Source organism: Arctopsyche grandis, chromosome 2 (assembly GCF_051622035.1).
Source record: "Arctopsyche grandis isolate Sample6627 chromosome 2, ASM5162203v2, whole genome shotgun sequence".
NCBI classification, from domain to species: domain Eukaryota; kingdom Metazoa; phylum Arthropoda; class Insecta; order Trichoptera; family Hydropsychidae; genus Arctopsyche; species Arctopsyche grandis.
The window spans coordinates 33,756,500-33,774,431 of record NC_135356.1 but is presented as its reverse complement, the minus strand read 5'-3'; the positions used below and the strand labels follow the sequence as shown (position 1 = coordinate 33,774,431).

At 35.9% G+C, this 17,932-nt stretch overlaps 2 protein-coding genes and 2 long non-coding RNA genes across 4 annotated transcripts; 1 reads left to right on the top strand and 3 right to left on the bottom strand.

The window, feature by feature from the left end:
- Positions 1 to 1,290: 1,290 nt before the first annotated feature.
- LOC143921381 (uncharacterized) lies at positions 1,291 to 7,127 on the bottom strand. The gene is made up of 2 exons (XM_077444648.1): positions 6,389 to 7,127; positions 1,291 to 4,100 (listed from the first exon to the last, which is right to left on the bottom strand). Exons 1-2 carry the CDS (start codon positions 6,788 to 6,790, stop codon positions 4,077 to 4,079), a joined length of 426 nt encoding a protein of 141 aa, XP_077300774.1. The 5' UTR covers positions 6,791 to 7,127; the 3' UTR covers positions 1,291 to 4,076.
- LOC143922392 (zinc finger MYM-type protein 6-like) lies at positions 1,316 to 2,830 on the bottom strand. The gene is made up of 3 exons (XM_077445617.1): positions 2,117 to 2,830; positions 1,522 to 2,040; positions 1,316 to 1,402 (listed from the first exon to the last, which is right to left on the bottom strand). Exons 1-3 carry the CDS (start codon positions 2,828 to 2,830, stop codon positions 1,316 to 1,318), a joined length of 1,320 nt encoding a protein of 439 aa, XP_077301743.1.
- LOC143921386 (uncharacterized) lies at positions 6,163 to 17,087 on the bottom strand. The gene is made up of 3 exons (XR_013261427.1): positions 17,025 to 17,087; positions 14,290 to 14,416; positions 6,163 to 7,219 (listed from the first exon to the last, which is right to left on the bottom strand). It is a non-coding gene; the product is annotated as an uncharacterized LOC143921386 (long non-coding RNA).
- Positions 11,172 to 12,444, top strand: LOC143921410 (uncharacterized). The gene is made up of 2 exons (XR_013261432.1): positions 11,172 to 12,268; positions 12,337 to 12,444. It is a non-coding gene; the product is annotated as an uncharacterized LOC143921410 (long non-coding RNA).
- Positions 17,088 to 17,932: the final 845 nt, after the last annotated feature.

The following is a 17,932-nucleotide window of genomic DNA, read 5'->3' as shown; positions in this document are numbered from 1 at the left end:
CATGAGCTTATTGTGTTGTGATATGGCCAGGGTTGCCAGACGTCCCCATTTGAGCAGGACTGTCCTGAGTTCAACAGACAAATCCCGAGTCCCGCACTGCCTCTGAAAATCCTGACTTCTCAAAATTTGCATATGTACAAAAATGTACGTAAATAGAAAATATGGTTTGCTTCAAAACTAATAAAGTCTTGTCCTTAAACCAAACATGAAAATCGAATTTTCTTCAATTGTAGAATTATTTAATATTATTTGAAATGTTGACCTTCTATACATACCTATGTATAGAATCTACATACCTACGTATCTGTTTATTAAACAAATTCTTACTGAAGCAAACGAAAAAAAAAATGTATGAGAAATGGATTATATTTTTTAAAGATCTTTCCGCTTGCAATAATTTGTATAAAATTGTGGCCCACATTCTCTCAATTCTACATTCCATTTTTTTGATCGTTCGAAATAGTGAATGTTCCGATCTGTGATTTTGGTAATCGCCCAACCGTGGATATAGCGAATGAGGAATTGGAAAGAATAGCTACTAATTCCGAATCACTCACAATTTTTGTTAAAAATGCATTCCAGCTTCGAAAAAATCTATAGTTGAGATTAGTTTTAGATTGATGTTCCGCGGGGGAACCCGTTCATATGTATGTACATACGTATATGAAGAATTCATACGCTTAATGAATTAAATCTGCCACTGCGTACGAATATTCTGAAATAGTACAATATAATGCTGTTACATATACATACATATGTACACAAATGATTTATATTATTTCTATTGAATTCATTAATATATGCGTTGTAAGGAGTTAAAAAATCAGACCATTTGATTAAATCTGTTGAACATAAAATAAATTAAATTTATTATTTATTATAAATTAAATTAAAGATTGCCAATGAAATTGTGTCTCATCAATGAGTAATCGTTTTGTGAATGTCAATTTTCAGATACAATGACCTGTTGAATGCTGAAAATTATGTCGGCGTGCCGAGATCAATCATGGATCAGACGCTGGAATGGTTTCACGAATGGGAAATTTCGCTCGAAGCATCCGATACTTGGCTCGACACAGCCGTCAGTACTTACTTGGAGTATTGGTTGTGTTAGGGCAGTGTTTCTTAACCATATTGAAAGAATCGCCCCCTTTACCACAGTAAAATTATCCAGCGCCCCCCCTCCCCCCCCGCCACAAAAAATTACTCTTCTTTCTATGTATGTATTTCATGCAATGATTTTCTTTACAAATAAAAAATTATAAGAAAAACAAATAAAAAACATGATAAATAATTCAATGGAAATGTGATTTTTTTATTGAGCCTCATGTGACTGCGCTATTTTCGTAATATTAGGTTCAAGTTTAGTTAAATACAGTCTCAAATCTCCTCTTTGGCTTATCTGTAATCGATTTCGGGATTTTTTTAATATATGTGTTACTGCGCTAAAACCCTTTTCTACTAAATATGATGAAGGAAATGCTACGATGATTTTACGATGATTTACGATGATGATTTTACCTCTTTCCACAGAAGAGGGTATCGATGGCGAAAACGGACCCAAAAAACATCATAAACACATTGATTGAATACTATTTTAGCTTCACAGTCATTTTGTAGCTCAATAAACTGCTCTTTAAAATTTTGACGGACACTTTCTACATCTGATAAAAATGGATTAATTATCCAATCTGGTATTAAAAGTTCATACAAGTCTTTGAATGGTATTATCATATCTTCGATAAGGGCGTCAATGTGGCTACAGTATGTTTCCAAATCAGAATCTTTGAGCATATCTTCTTTTAATTGTTGTAAAGAAGGAAACTGATGAAGTTCTCGCCGACGAAGATTATTTTTAAATAATTTGAGTTTGTTGATAAAGCTCAGTATAACGCATTTGGCTTTAATAAGGCTGATATTGCTTCCTTGAAGCTTCAGGAGATTTTCATTTATCTTTCCGAATATATCCGAAAGATAGGCCACATCATTTCGTAGTAATTTTAATTCAATGCATATGTTTTCATTGTTTACATCCAAAAACTCCACAATTGTATCAAATAGTGCATAAAATCTTTTTCAGCGATTTGTGAAGTCTTCCATTAAGCTTCTTTGCGACTAAATGTTGACGGTGAATAATGCAGTGAATTGTAAGTTGACCATTTGGTGCAACGTTCTTCAACCTTGATATAAAACCACGATGCCGACCAACCATAGCTGGTGCTCCGTCAGTAGCACAGGCAATAGCATTAGTAAAGGGAATCATTTTTTCAGTGAAAAAAATTTCAAGCGTTTCAAATACTGACGAACCTTTCGTGTCAGTATTAAGTAATTTTGAAAATAACATTTCTTCGATAATTTCTTCATTCTTCACAAATCGTACATAAGCAAGTAGTAGAGATTCATTATCACGCAGAGTACTCTCATCCAATTGTAATGAAAATTCATTAGACTGCAATTCATCACATAATTGAATTTCGATATTATTTGCCATCTCATCAATTCTTTTTGAAACCGTGTCATTCCTCAATGGGACTGAAGAAAGAATCTCTTGCTGGTTTTGTCCGATCATATTATTAATGAATACACGTATAGCTGGTAGTATTAATTTTTCTCCATATGTATGTGGTGCACCACATTTTGCAATAATTTGTGCTATTTCATAAGATACCATTAGTCCTTTTTCGTTCCGACTTGAAATCTTCTTAAAAACATAACTGAGAGTATTACGGCTTTCAAATGTTTTCTTAAGTTCTTGAAAGTACAATATGTCTTTATTATTCTTGACGGGATGTTTCTTTAAAAAGTGTTCATTTAACCGCGATGGCTTCATTGCCTCATTAGAAAATACTGCAGCGCCCCCCAAATGTTAAAAATTAAAAAACGCCCCCCCAGACCTTTAAAACGCCCACAAGGGGGCGCTGGCGCCCCCGTTAAGAACCACTGTGTTAGGGTGAGCATCTCCTCTACTGGATATTAAACTGTGCTCGATAAATAGTATTTATGGTGGTAAAAATCGCAATATTCATATTCTAAATAATTTTATTACGTTATCTTAAAGTGCATATAGTTTTTTTATTTTAAATATTGCAGTTTTCTGGATGTTTGTAGACTTCAACTCTCAAATATCCCCAAAGGAAGAAATTATAGAGCAAGTACAGGTCACCGGATGTAACGAGATCGTATTGTGAAGAAAATTTTAATAATCTCCTCATCGTTTAAATAGTAGATCCTTTCTATCCAAACCACGTACGTATCTGAATTATAAATTTAAGAGATTTTCAGTCCCGGAAAGTTCCATGGCATCTATAGATTTGTACCAATCGGAAGTTACTGTAGCTTCTTCGCATCCCTCATCGAAAAAGTACCAACAACAAACAACAAAATCTGCACCAGCTTATTAAATACCTTTCACAGAGGTTTCTTTAAACTCTTCAAGAATGCACCGATGCACACAGAGACCTAATACCCCATTTCTTATTACCCCAGTGGTACCCTTTGCTTCAATACGCATTCAGGTGGGGCCGATCAACGATTGACGCTGTCAACCGTGTCGTCGGAACAGTACGATCGGCATGGGAAGGATCTGTGAAGCGGAGCAAGCATGTCGCTTTGGTGGCGCTGGACATCCGAAATGCTTTCAACTCGGCTCGATGGGATAATATCCTAAGAGCCGTGGGGGAGGACCATCGGGTGCCCCGCTACCTGACGAGACTGCTGGAGAGCTACTTTGAAAACCAACTACTGGAATATCGGTGCGGCACTACCGGTGATCTGTCCTCGGTCCCGCAGGGATCTGTCCTCGGAACTGTCCTGTGGAACGCTATGTATGATGGGCTACTGAGGGTGGAGCTCCCGGAGGGTGCCAGCGCCGTTGCTTTTGCGGACGATGTCGCAATCATGGTGGTTGCCAAATCCCTCAGAAGCGTGGAGATCTGCGGCAATGACGCGCTCTATCGGGTGAGGCCATGGCTAAATCGCGCTGGGCTGGAACTAGTAGACCAGAAGACGGAGGCAGTGTTCTGTCTCCAGTGTGAGCGCATTGCGCAAGCCCAGCTGCTGCCTGGTAATGTTCTCTTTCAGTTGCTGCTGTCCGGCAGCAACTGAAAGAGAGAGGGGTTTTTAGTGAGTAAGAATCTCACACTCCCCCTGGCATTCGGGCCGGGGGGGCCGATGCAAGGTTTTCCCCTCTCACGGAAAAAAAAGTGGTACCCTTTGCCTCCAACTGTTCACAGATTCTTAATTCATGGCTTGGAAATCATTGAACATGCTCTAGTGCCCATAAGCCAGCTGAGTGAAGAGGCACAAGAAGTGAGAAAAAAAGAATTCAAAAGATATAGAAAATTTTTAATAAAGTGTCACATGAGAAATGGAATGAAGACGTTTTAAATTTACTTTTAATAACACCAGCATGAAAAAAGTATCCACAAAAGAGACTACAAAGTTTGAAAAAGAGGTTTTCTAATTACACTGTTCGACAAATGACGATTTTTTTTTGGTTCAGAGACGAGATTTTGCCCAGTGAACACGAATCTGGTAATAAAAAGTGTTGATTGGTTCGAGATTCGGAGATATATGTGTTTTTTATGTACTCGTATGGGAATTTTCGCCTCGCGTGCCACTTTTCGATGGGGTTCATGGAGAAGAAACGAAGTTTGCGTCGCATTTTCTCCTCGAAATGGGGGTCCGGGGATGCGTCCCTCCTCTTCGATGTCGGAGGGCGCAGACTCCTCGCGGGAGCTCACCGGCTCCATTTCGAACGCGAGTAAAACCACTACAAAAGATGACTAGAACAATGACAGCTGTCTCGACCTTACCAGCTGACAGCTGTCACTCGCTAGTGCGATTTTCAGTAAATTTCAATTCATGCCCTTCGAAATATTATGTGGCTATTTTTGTTGGTAAACGGACTACTAGTCAAATGTGAACCGGTCGCTCTAGATCGGTCACACGTGATCACCCGTCACCCTAAAACTGGTCACGAGAAAACAGGTCACACCCGAAAATTGGTCACACACAAAAATAAAAAAATGGTCGAATTTTTGGGTGTGACCAATTTTCGGGTGTGACTAGTTTTCTCGTGACCAGTTTTAGTGTGACGGGTGATCACGTGTGACCGATCTAGAGCGACCGGTTCACATTTGACTAGTAATCACTAGAGGTAGGATAGTCACAGTGCTATCCATTGTTCCATTTTTGTAAATCCTTTGTAAAAAAGGTTCGGCAAACCTTTAACAATGCATTTACAATCTTTGAACAATACGCGGCACCTTTTGGGTCCGGTGACTAGTAATCACCGAACCATTTTTGCTAGACGAAACACTATAGCGTTGTGCACAAAAAATGGTTCACTATTGTCAACCATCTATTTGCCCTCTTGCTTTGTAGGGTATGTACATATGTATACATTTTTGGAAAAAATATAAATATAAAATTATATATGAATGCATAAGCTAAAAACCAATAAATTTTATTTTTTAGTTTATGCAATGATATTGCAAGCCACCGAATGGTTGATAACACCTGTAACCCACTTGAATGACTTTTCCGGGAGGGTAACGAATTTTGGTATGTAAAAAGTAATAAATTTTGAAACTGTAATGGAAAAAATAATTATAAAATTATATGATTACCTCTGTAACCCTGAAATTAATTAATTAAAATTAATTCCTGAAAGTCTGGCCAGTCAACCGGTTAATGAAGTATTTACATTCAAATGACCAAAAATATAGTATTTCTACTAGCCGTTGACCACTTGTTCTAAACCAAGATAAGCATAAGTTAATTAAAAAATAAAAATCTTGAAAAATGACTATTCCCTCAATGATGGTACTCATGGTGAACGGATTATTGCGCAAATTGCGACCGCGCGCACAACAATCGTTGCCACAAAAATCGCGAATACGGAATATCTGGCACTCGAGTTCTCGTTATTACAATATTTGACGTGGATAGCTTTCGATTGATGGAGTTTTTGGGTGCCAGATGTTCCGTAATCGAGATTTTAATAATTAATAATCACAGAACCGGTATTCATATGTTGCCAATTGGCGTTAATGTAGTGGATAACGACAATAACTAGAGTTTCCTTTACCACAAACTCGCGATGAATTATACAAAACCCAATCATATTATGGAGGATGAACGAATGAGACGACTGGCATGTTAATGCACGTGTTTATTATATGACAGCTGAAGACAGAGTGAGTAGCGGCTCTCCGAACCCAGCCGGGTTGGTCCCCACTCGCAGGAAGGCAACCAAACATGACCATTTTGTATAAGCGAGCCGCCACATCACTCCCCCCCCAGCATCAGCGATACCAAAATTACAAAGAAACAAATTTTACAATAGAAAAAAAATTATTGTTACACAAAGAGAAAAAATTATTACGTGGGGAGAAAAAAAATTGTTGACGTGGGTCATCCGCTGTGTACATAGGTGTACCGCCCTGAATGGTCGGTAGATTCGAGGGCGGTGACGTCGCGAGCAGGACGGTGGGTGGTCCGATGGTCGCGCCGATGCGATGCGATGCTGCGGCGGCGCCGCTCTTCCGAGGCTGATGTCGGTTGGTGGGGCGGCGGGGGCGGCAGGGGCATCGATGTGGTTGATGATACTCCGAGCTGGACTGTGAGTCGTTGTGGCTCGTGGAGGTGTTGTAGCGCTACCGCCCGTCTCGGCGTGACGACGCTCGTGGGGACGGACGGGGCCTTGATGATGATGATGATGATGGTGCTGAGGTGGTGTATGTCTTGTGGTGCTGGATGACCGTTCTATGTGTAGTGGATCGCGCATGACTCCACATCCAGCTGTCAAGATCGTCGTCTCATTCGCTCCCCCATTTTTTTAAGCACCTGTCATCGACGTTGTGGCTGGACGTCGGTAGGTAGGTAGCCGTGTCTGCTCGTTTATTGTCACCCGCGGCCCGCGACGCGCTCTGTTGATGGCGATGGGGGCGCGGCGGGTAGCTGGTAGCGGGTAGCCTGGCTCGGCGAGGCAGGGATGAGCGGCATGTTGAAATTGGTCGAGGCTGCGTGGCTCGATGTCGGGGGTCACCAGTATGGAGGATGAACGAATGAGACGACTGGCATGTTAATGCACGTGTTTATTATATGACAGCTGAAGACAGAGTGAGTAGTAGCTCTCCGAACCCAGCCGAGTTGGTTCCCACTCGCAGGAAGGCAACCAAACTCGACCATGTCGTATAAGCGAGCCGCCACAGAACTAAAATCACTCGCAATCCATAATTAGATTTTCAAATGTTTCACTTTCACTTAAAATTGTTAGACAACGATCAGCGAATGTGTAGCGTCTTTTGGCAATAAGCTAATGTACTAAGTCGGAATAAAATATTTGCACCCCCTTTTTTATGTTATGAAACAAAGATATTGCTAAGTATGTCCTAATCACAGTGAATGTACCATTTATTTCTTCGGTTTCTAATTTGATTCCCTATCAATGGCACATTTATTTTGCTAGAGCCCCTCAGGCACGGCGTTACAAATTTCTGAGATCCTTATTTATTTTACATATGTAGATATATACCAGGAAGGCTTGACAGGAAGACCCCAATGCGCCTTCCTAGACAGTTAATTATAAACAATGCAGTATTTTTTTTACACAAATCACTGTATTTCGAGAAGCTGAAGAACACGAAATTAACAATTAATTAATTTATTAATAAATTAATCCATTGAGACATCTATGGATACTTGTAGATATTTTTTTACAAATTGTACATATATTAAATATACAGAAGATGATTTTTTTTTGCCAATTTTGAGGAACCGTTTCAACAATGATCAGATAAAATTGGCAAACTCTGACAAGAAACAATCGACTTGGAGTCACAAATATCCAAATTCGATCCTGGGCTAATCTATTAAAGATTTGCACAGGATCGAACCCTGTCAGTGGCGTAGCGTGAATTCCCGGTGCCCCCCCGCAAAATATTTAACGGCGCCACACCTTCCCCCCCCCCCCCTCCCCCATATATTAATATTAGCAAAATAACTTTCCAAATTAATATTTATACTTTTTTACGTATCGATGTGTGTACCTATATATCAAAGTGCATTAAAGTTTAATCTGGACGACCAACAAGCAGTGCACAATCTGTTTAAAGTAACTGACGGTGAATTTTCCTTAAAAACTTCTCACCTGTTAATGGTGACAGCGAAAAATTTATAAATTTTATTGGTTTTAATCATATAATTATTTTTATTGTTTACACATTGAGAAAATATCGGTTTTTTTAGTCGGGAAACGAGAAACGTTGGGTTGGGAAAGGGTGACTCCCCGACTTGCTACACAGGGTAACACCATCGCTTGTGATGTCACTTCATACGCATTCGGTGCGGTGCATAAATCGTTAAATCGACTAGGGCTGCCAACCAGTCGTCCGCGGCTTGATTGTAAGTCGATCTTTTATCCATTCTTAAAATGTACGTATGTTGATAAATGTTACCCGAAAATATCTGAAACACAACCGACATATTCGTTGTGCATATGTTTCAGATAAATGAATGATGTATCATATCGATGTGCATATGTACATATACATTAATATACATATATACATATATGTAGATTAATATCCAATCTTAACGAATGCGACACAAAAATCGATCTGTTGTTAGGGCTCTACGAGTCTACGTACATATTTGGCCGAATCTGTTTTTCTAATAGAACAATAGATTATTAAATATGAATATTATAAAATCGGATACACGAAATTCTTTGAACGATAAAAATCTTGACCTGTAGTGAATATCTCCTTCATTGTAAATCCCAAAAATATTTCCAAATCCGAGGAGTGTCAACGATCTGTTGTAGCATAAACCATGCTTATTTTTAAAATTGTTATTTTTTCATAAGCATTATGTATTTGTTAACGTTATATAAAACATATCCCCCCCCCCCTCTATATACACATGTATGTTGGTAGATTGCGATATATAATAGTTGGACGAAAATATTAGCTTTATACTAGGGCAGCCGAATTATAAAAAGGTTTGGCTGCCCCGGTATAAACTATCGAGAGTATAATTTTTTCCAAAAATAAACATGTCTTTTAAATACAATAAACTAAGAATATTAATATTTTTATTTATTATATAAATTTTCAGATAGATCATCAGAAAACAAGTCAAAATATCCAGATTGGGATCAAAATTGAGGTAAGACAATTATGTTCATAATTACGACATGTTAATATTCAAATATTTAACAAAAAAGCATTTCGTCATAATGAATTTCTCCATTTCATAAAAATCTTGGTATTATTATATATAATATTTTTTCAAATTATTATAGTATTATTAATTACAGTATTTTTTATTATAGTATTATTAATCATAGTATTTTCAAGGTTTTTCTTAGTTTCACTTGTTTTAATATTGAAATTTTTAAGTATAATATTTCAAATTATATTACTTTTAGATGTAGTATTTTAAATTTTTAAATATTTTTAATTATAGTAGGTATATTACTTATCTAGTATACATACAGTATTTTTAATTTTAATTGAAGTTTTCACGTGTTTTACACACAATCAACTAGGATGATTAATATTTTTACTTTAATATGAATTTTCAGATAGACGGTTATTTTACGATAAGCTCATAGCATCAGAAAAAAATCACAAAATCTGGATTGGGATCAAAATTCAGGTAAGACAATTATATTCATAATATCGACATGTTAATATTGAAATATTTAAGAAAAACCAAATTTTCGACATATTGAAGTTCTCTTTTTCATAATAATCTTGTATGGGTGAGAGGGTGGTATTATTTTTTTGAATTAATTATAGTATAATTAATTACAGTATTTTTTTATTATGGTACATTAATCATAGTATTTTTTATTTTAATATTTTTTATTATAGTATTGTTTATTATAATGTTTTAAATATAATATTTTTGATTTTGAAATTTTAAATTATAATATTTTTAGATGTAGTATTTTAAATTCAAATATTTTTAATTATAGTATTTTTAATTTAAATTTATTATTTTTAAATTTCAGCGATCCAAAAAAAAGATGGCAGTTTTTGAAATTCATAATGAAGATGGACGGGAAGGATTCCAGAATGATAGTCGAATCGAGGTGACGAGAAAAACGGTGTTCAGCGAAGATGGAAAACAATACATCGAGGGAGAGTGGCAGGGAAAAAATTTAACAAAAGTATTATCCTGTCAATTTAATACTAGGTTCACCGATGAAAAGACGTTTTACATCAGAAACCAAACTCCAGGATATTTGTTTATAATAGATCATGAACAGTTTATTGCTCGTGTAAAAATTTCAGATACAATTGGTTTATATGTGAAAAATAGCTTTTTGGATAACCGTATCATATGTGAGCTTTTATATAACAAAATTAAAATAACGGAAATTTTTAAAGATGGTTTAATGAATAAAAAGAAACATTGCTACAAAGATTTTATCTCACTTATCAGTGACATTTGCCATAAGATTGGTGATGATATCGCTGTCAATGATGATATTTTACAAATATATATTGAAATTGGAAACATAAATGAAGAAGATGTGCTACTTAAGAATGATTTGATTATGAATAAACTCGTCGAAAATAAATATGTTTCAGAGGAAATCAAAGACATTGCAAGAACATTCTTGAATATATTACAGTCTATTGAAAAAAGAAATGACACACTACCAATTATAGAAATTGCCGAAATTGAGGATTTTACCGAAGAAGTGACAAAAATCATTGGTGAAGGACTAGAACACCATAAAAGAACTTTACATGACAATTGTTTTATTTTTTTCGACAATTACAACTTCAACGATCTATCAGCAGAGCAGCTTCTATTTATAACAAAAAATGACATGAAAATGATGTCAGATCTTGCATCTGTCTCTGACAATAAATGTTTTTCTAAAATTTTAAACCTGTTTCAAGCCCTTTTCATCGAAAAAGTTGAATCCGCTACGAAATACGTTTCTTATAGAAAAATGGCACCAATGTTCAATTCAGTTACTTATTACATTTTTAAAAGCTTCACCGAGCTTATCGAATTCATAAGCAGTATTACAAAAACATCTGTTGAAGATACTTTGAATATCATACAAACAAATTCTACTATAAACTGGGAATCCCCTTGTTCCTTAGATTTGTCCATGGAAAGACAGTGTCGCTTCCTCTTTCAATTGATTACGTTTTTCAGTGAAGGTTCAATCAAAACTTATGAATACACTTTTAAATTTTTAACGTCTAAAAACGTTTTGAGTAAACGCAACGTTACTCAAGAAAATTTGAGGAAATTATTAAATTTAAAAGTTAGCCTTCGTATATTTAATGTTGAATTTGCAAGTATACCAGAAGACCGACGCATATGGTTATACTTACTCGATGATGCAATGTCCATAGAAGGGAATGATAGTTGTTTTGAAAATTTCCAACCCGTGTTGTCTGATTTTGTGAATTACATCAGCAAATCCGATAGCTCTTTGGAAGTATTTCGCATCTTCACCCACAAACTCATACAGTTTATCGTAAATGGAGAGCGATGTTTGTCATATTTTAGGAATCTTGATGTGTCGGAGTCACTTTAAAAATTTTGACTGAAAAATTACTGTACTGTTATTTTACAATCATTGATGTATGTATAGCATAAAGAGGCTAAAAAATTTTTGAGATTTTATTCTCATTTTGGAAACTTAGTGTATGAAAATGCTGGCTACTCCTGTCCAAAAATTATCATGTTGTAAATTTTGCAATCATTTATAACATAAAGACGATGGTAATATTTTTAGATATTTTCCGCTAATTAAAAATTTCTTTGAATAAAAAAAGATTGGTTATCCCAGTTCAAAAATTATTATCAGAGTACGGATAGCCAAGGTGCCGCTCATTGTTCAATTGTTGTAAATGCTTTGTAGAAAAGGTTCGGCAAACCTTAAACCTTCATATGTTTGCGGATGATACGTTAGTTTATATTGTAGGTGATGATGTTTAGGGAATTACGGTATTTAAGTGATTGGTTATGTGAGAATAAACTGAAAGTGAACTTAAGTAAGACTAAGATGATGTGGATGAATAATAAAAAGTTGTGAGTGATGTGATTATGGATGGGAGAGTGGTAGAAGTAGTAGATAATATTAAGTATTTGGGCATTTATTTGGATTGTAAATTAAGTTTAGTTAGGAATAGAGATATACATAATTATAAAACAAGAAATAGAAATAAATTAATTATAGGTAGAGTTAAGAAAGCTAAAACTGCAGGAGGTGTTTTTCACAGAGGTGTTCAAATGTATAATGCCCTTCCTGAAGGCATTAGAAGTTCTAATAACATTGCTGCTTTCTTGAAGGGTGTTAATGGATACCTTTGTGGAAGATGCTTTATAATTTGTTTTTGTTATTTTGTGTTATATGTATTAGCAGTTTTGTTATTTTGATAAATAAATAAAGATGATGGGAATATTTTTAGATTTTTTCTCTCTTTAAAAATTTCTTTGTATAAAAAAAGGTTGGTTATCCCTGTCCAAAAAAGATTATATTGTAACGTACGCCGCGGATTAAGCAAATAGAATCCCAGAGACTGTGACCGTTCAAAGATTATCTGTAACGGATATCTGTTAACGGATTAACTAAATGCATACCGTGCGACTGGTATAAGTGGGTTTTAAGGATTAGCGACAAGCTAAGTGCATGAAACAATGATTGCACTTCTCATACCGTGGGAATACATATCCGAATACGTGACTATACAGTAGGTAAACAGATTAGACGTCCTGAGAGACCGTGAGACCGGTGTAAGTGGTTTTAGGGATTAGCGACAAGCTAAGTGCATGAAAGCTAAACAATGATTGCACTTCTCATACCGTGGGAATACATATCCGAATACTTGACTATACAGTAGGTAAACAGATTAGACGTCCTGAGAGATCTACCCCTTATAAGGCGGTACGTAGGCGATATCATGTCATTCTGGACTTAGCAGTGACACTGCGTGTATCTCCTGAATCATCAATAAATGCTGTGAAACGACTGTTGGCCTTTTACTTGGATCCTCCACCCACCCCTACGCAACAATATTTTAAATTTTGCAATCATGTCCATCAGAAAGACGATGGAAATATTTTTTAATATTTTTCTATCATGAAATTTTATTTGCTAGAAAAATATTAAAAATCATTGTATTTTAAATTTTGCAATTATATAGAAGTTGGGCAAATTTAAAAAAAAATTCTCCTTAAAAATTTATTTGTATAAAAAATGTTGGTTATATAAAAAATGTTCACGTAAATCACGATCGGTGAACACGATTTCAAAATGTAGATTACAGTCACCCGACGTTTAGCAACAATTCACTGAGGACTGTAATCTCCGTTACCCGACGACAAAGTGTTAATAACGACGCATTTGTTAGTCTGAGAAACACGATTGAAGAATAAAACCAGTAGTGGAAAAGAAAAGAAACAATTATACAAAAAATCGATGGGGCGCAGCTTTATGGCGCGCAGCCTTATCGGTCGCAGCCCCATGGGGCGCAGCCTTATGAGGCGAAGCCCTAAACGGCAACTGATCATGGGGCGAAGCCCTAAACGGCATTTAATAATGGGGGCGCGGAGAGGCGAAGCCCTAAAAGGCAACTGATAATGGGGGCGAAGCCCTAGACGGCAATTAATCATGGGGACGTGGAGGGGCGAAGCCCCAAAAGGCATTAATTAAGGGAGGGCGAAGCCCTAAACGGCATTTAATCATGGGGGCGCGGAGGGGCGAAGCCCCAAAAGGCATTAGCTAAGGGGGGCGAAGCCCTAAACGGCATTTAATAATAGGGGCGCGGAGGGGCGAAGCCCCAAAAGGCATTAGCTAAGGAAGGCGAAGCCCTAAACGGCATTTAATAATGGGGGCGCGGAGGGGCGAAGCCCTAAAAGGCAACTGATAATGGGGGCGAAGCCCTAGACGGCAATTAATCATGGGGACGTGGAGGGGCGAAGCCCTCATCGGCAACTGATCATGGGGGCGCGGAGGGGCAAAGCCCTAAAAGGCAACTGATCATGGGGCGTAGCCCTAAACGGCAATTGCTCATGGGGGCGTGGAGGGACGAAGCCCTAGAAGGCAAAGGCTCAGGGGGGCGCCGAGGGCGAAGCCCTAGAAGGCAAAAAAAAAATTTTTTTTTTTTTTTTTTAATTAAATGTTTACTATTTGCTAATAAAAATAATACAATAAGCATAAACCAATAAAGGTGAGTATTTTTGTTGAACGTAATTTATAATGAAGTGTTCAATATTACATTAAGAGTAAGAGTAAGTACTGACGGCTATGTCGATCCAAGTATCGGATGCTTTGAGCGAATTCTCCAATTCGTGAAACGATTCCAGCGTCTGATCCATGATTGATCTCGGCACGCCAACATAATTTTCAGCATTCAACGGGTCTTTGTATCTGAAAATTAACATTCACAAAACGATTACTCATTGATGAGAGACAATTTCATTGGCAATCTTTAAAAACATGACTTAAATGCCTTTGAACAGTATTTTATGCCAATTTTTGAACTCCTTAGTCAGGCCGCACACCAAAGATGCATCAATCAGCATGCACACTGTAAATGCTTCACTGTATTTGCTTCGTCACATTTAGCACTTAACGTTAAATGCGACGTAAACACGCACACCGGGGTTTCACTACATTTGCAGTCATAACATGATGGCAAACACATTCGCCAGCGAATTCAGGAAGTAGTTACTTTAATCATAAAGAGTACTTCTCTTTTCATCTTATGGCATGCGCAGATGCAGATGGACTATTTACAAGTATTGACGTAGGAGATTATGGCAGAAATAGTGATTCTGGAGTATTTCGTAACTGCAGATTAGGCCAAGCACTTTCAAATAATACTTAAAAAATCCCAGAGTCGATGCCATTAATAGGAGAAGAAGAATTTGGACGACCATTTAATTTTTATTTTGTGGCGGATGAAGGATTTCCCCTTTGCACCAATATTATGAGACTGCATAATGGAAGAGTCTTGAACAATATTTAACTACCGTTTATCTAGAGGTCGAATGCGCTTTTTGTATACTCGTACTTGTATCAAAGTTTCGTGTATTTGAAACACCGTGTATTTGTCCTGTTCATTGGATAAATCTGTTAAAATTGTTAAAACTACTTGCATACTTCACAACTTCATTAAGATGAACGAAAAATATCAGTTTACTTCAAAAACTGAAAACAATAACGGCGAGTTCTAGTCGCTATCATGACAATTATCAAAGAAGGCCGGGTAATGATGCCATTCAAAACAGGGAATATTTATGTGAGCATTTCACAAAACACAGTTAGCCCATTAATTCATATATTTATGCAAATAATAAATGTTATATCTTCCCAGATTCATTAAACTTTTCGCCAATATTAGTCCATATCAATTCTGTCATTCTTCTATTGCTGTAATCTTGATGATGGTAATTATAAAGTCAACTATTTTGTTCAACTTCTTTAATAAATCCAAATCGCCTTTGATTTTTATGTAGTTGTTGATTTTCGAGCAGCAAAGTACGCCGCTCAGCAAATGTTCGTTTGTTGTACATAATGTCCATATAATAATAGAAATAAAAATAATTTTGACTCTATTCACTATCTGAAGAATTACATCTGAAGGATGCAGTAGAAACATTAGGCGGGTCTTTTTCATACTTTGTAGTCTTTTTTGTGGATTCTTTTCTCATGCTGGTATGCTGGATCCTTTTCTCGTTTATTAATACCGAAATAAGCTGAAAGTGAAGATCAGGGCAGACTGAATTCAAGTTATAAGTTCGTTGATTTTTAGCAGTTTTTTGTAATACCATATAAACTTTTGCAAGGGAAATTTTTCGAAAAATATACTATTCAAGGATGTATGTAAGTGTTTTTTTTTTCTGACAATATAAGCCATCATCAGAGTTCTTTGTTGCTATTTGCTTTGACACAGTAAAATTTTGATGCAGAAATATCTTGGAAGTACATATTCTAGATTGGAGGTCCCTTCAAGCCAGTCACACGACTGTTCAGTTATCACCGAGTGATTCGGAATCAGTGGCTACTCTTTCCAATTCCTCATTAGCTATATCCTAGGTTGCCAGATTTCCAAAATCACAGATCGGAACATTCACTATTTCGAACAATGAAAAACAAAGAAGCTTACGAATTAATGAAGATATAAAGGAAAAAATATTTTTAATTAAATTATAATGTATATAAATAAGTACAAACACACACATATATATATATATATATATATATATATATATATATATATATATATATATATATATATATATATATATATATATATATATCTACATGGTTATTATCATTGACCATTTCAAATATGACATTATTTTCTTCACCGTGACACCGAGCCATTTGACAATGAAGACTATATAGTAAAGTAAATAAATGCATATCAATATAAATAACAATTTATAATAACCATTCAGCTCCGAGATCTGTAATAGCGTCTCCGAGTGGCAAGCTGTTTGCTCGTTCGTCTATCGGATTGCCGGCCTCCAACGGCAAAGCTTCCTACCCATTTTCAAAAAGCTTGGTGAGACCAGCCGGTCCGCCATCAATTACTACCACATCACATAATCACACAATTAAAACTAACGTCACATAATCGTCACAATGCTCTAAAATTGTGCCTGAATGGTTATTTTTCTCCTTTACAAAAAATTATACAAATTCAATTTGAATTTGTATGAAATCTCTGTACTGGAATTCCTGTTGATATTAAAAAAGTTGTATACACGGACATACATAGATAGAAGTTTGATTGAAAAGTAAGAGATCTAAATAGCATACAAATACTAAAGTATTTTAGAATTGTATCGAAACTTCAATTTTGTATCTTTTCATTGATATCTTTATACCAAAATTTTCGCATACATACGTATATATAATATATAATAGAGATAAAATATACACAAAGATTCAAATATATTGCGAAGTGGTTTTAGATTGTAGCGTGCAAGAAAATGATATGAACCGAATCAAAACAAGTGCTAATTACCTATTGCCGAATGACATTTTGAGGTTATGTGAACGATGACATCTGTCAAATGACAATTGAATTGACGCTAGCACCACAATCGATGAGCATACCTATTAGTGCCTTTCTAAAATTTTATTTCTTCCCCCTCTCCTGTTCATCAATTTTTTTTTTATTTACGATTCAGAATTATTTGAGATTGATAATTAATCATACTCGGTTTCAAATTTATGACACGAAAAATAAATTATTTCTCTTTCTTGAAATGTTAAATGCAACTAAAGTACCGCTAGATGGCATTATCAGAAGTGACAGTCGGTAAAGCTGATTTCTACTTTATCGTACTGCAAACGAATGCCGATGGATGACAATCTTTTCACATAATGCATTAAGTTCAGGAACGACGAACCTAATTATAAAAATTTAGCTCGCACGCGAAGGATTTAAAATTTGGCCAGTCGTATGTATTCAGAACTGTGTAAGCAAATGTAGAATAAGAAATAACGCAAAAACAAAATTAATAATGACTTTTTGATATAATGATAAAAAAAAAAAATCGATAACGGAAAGTACATACATGTTTACACATACCGGCTATGAGAGCATTTTCAATACAAATTGAATACAAATGTAGGGAAATTTACACAAGACAAAGGTTCTAGTACCGGTTATTAAATATTGTTCAAATTTTTTTTATTACTTAAAATCAGTGACCCGAACTGGAACTGAACCGAAAACCAGACAAACCGTTATATTTGCCGGAACCAAAACCGAAACCGAACCGATATTTTTTTGGTTAAATTAGTACTTATGGTACTAAAATACCATAAAGATTTATTGCAGCTATTTCCTTTCAAAAGATGCAAGAACAATATCACTTTCTTGACTAGTATTCGTTCTTTATTAGTCGATAAAAAAAGGTTCACTCT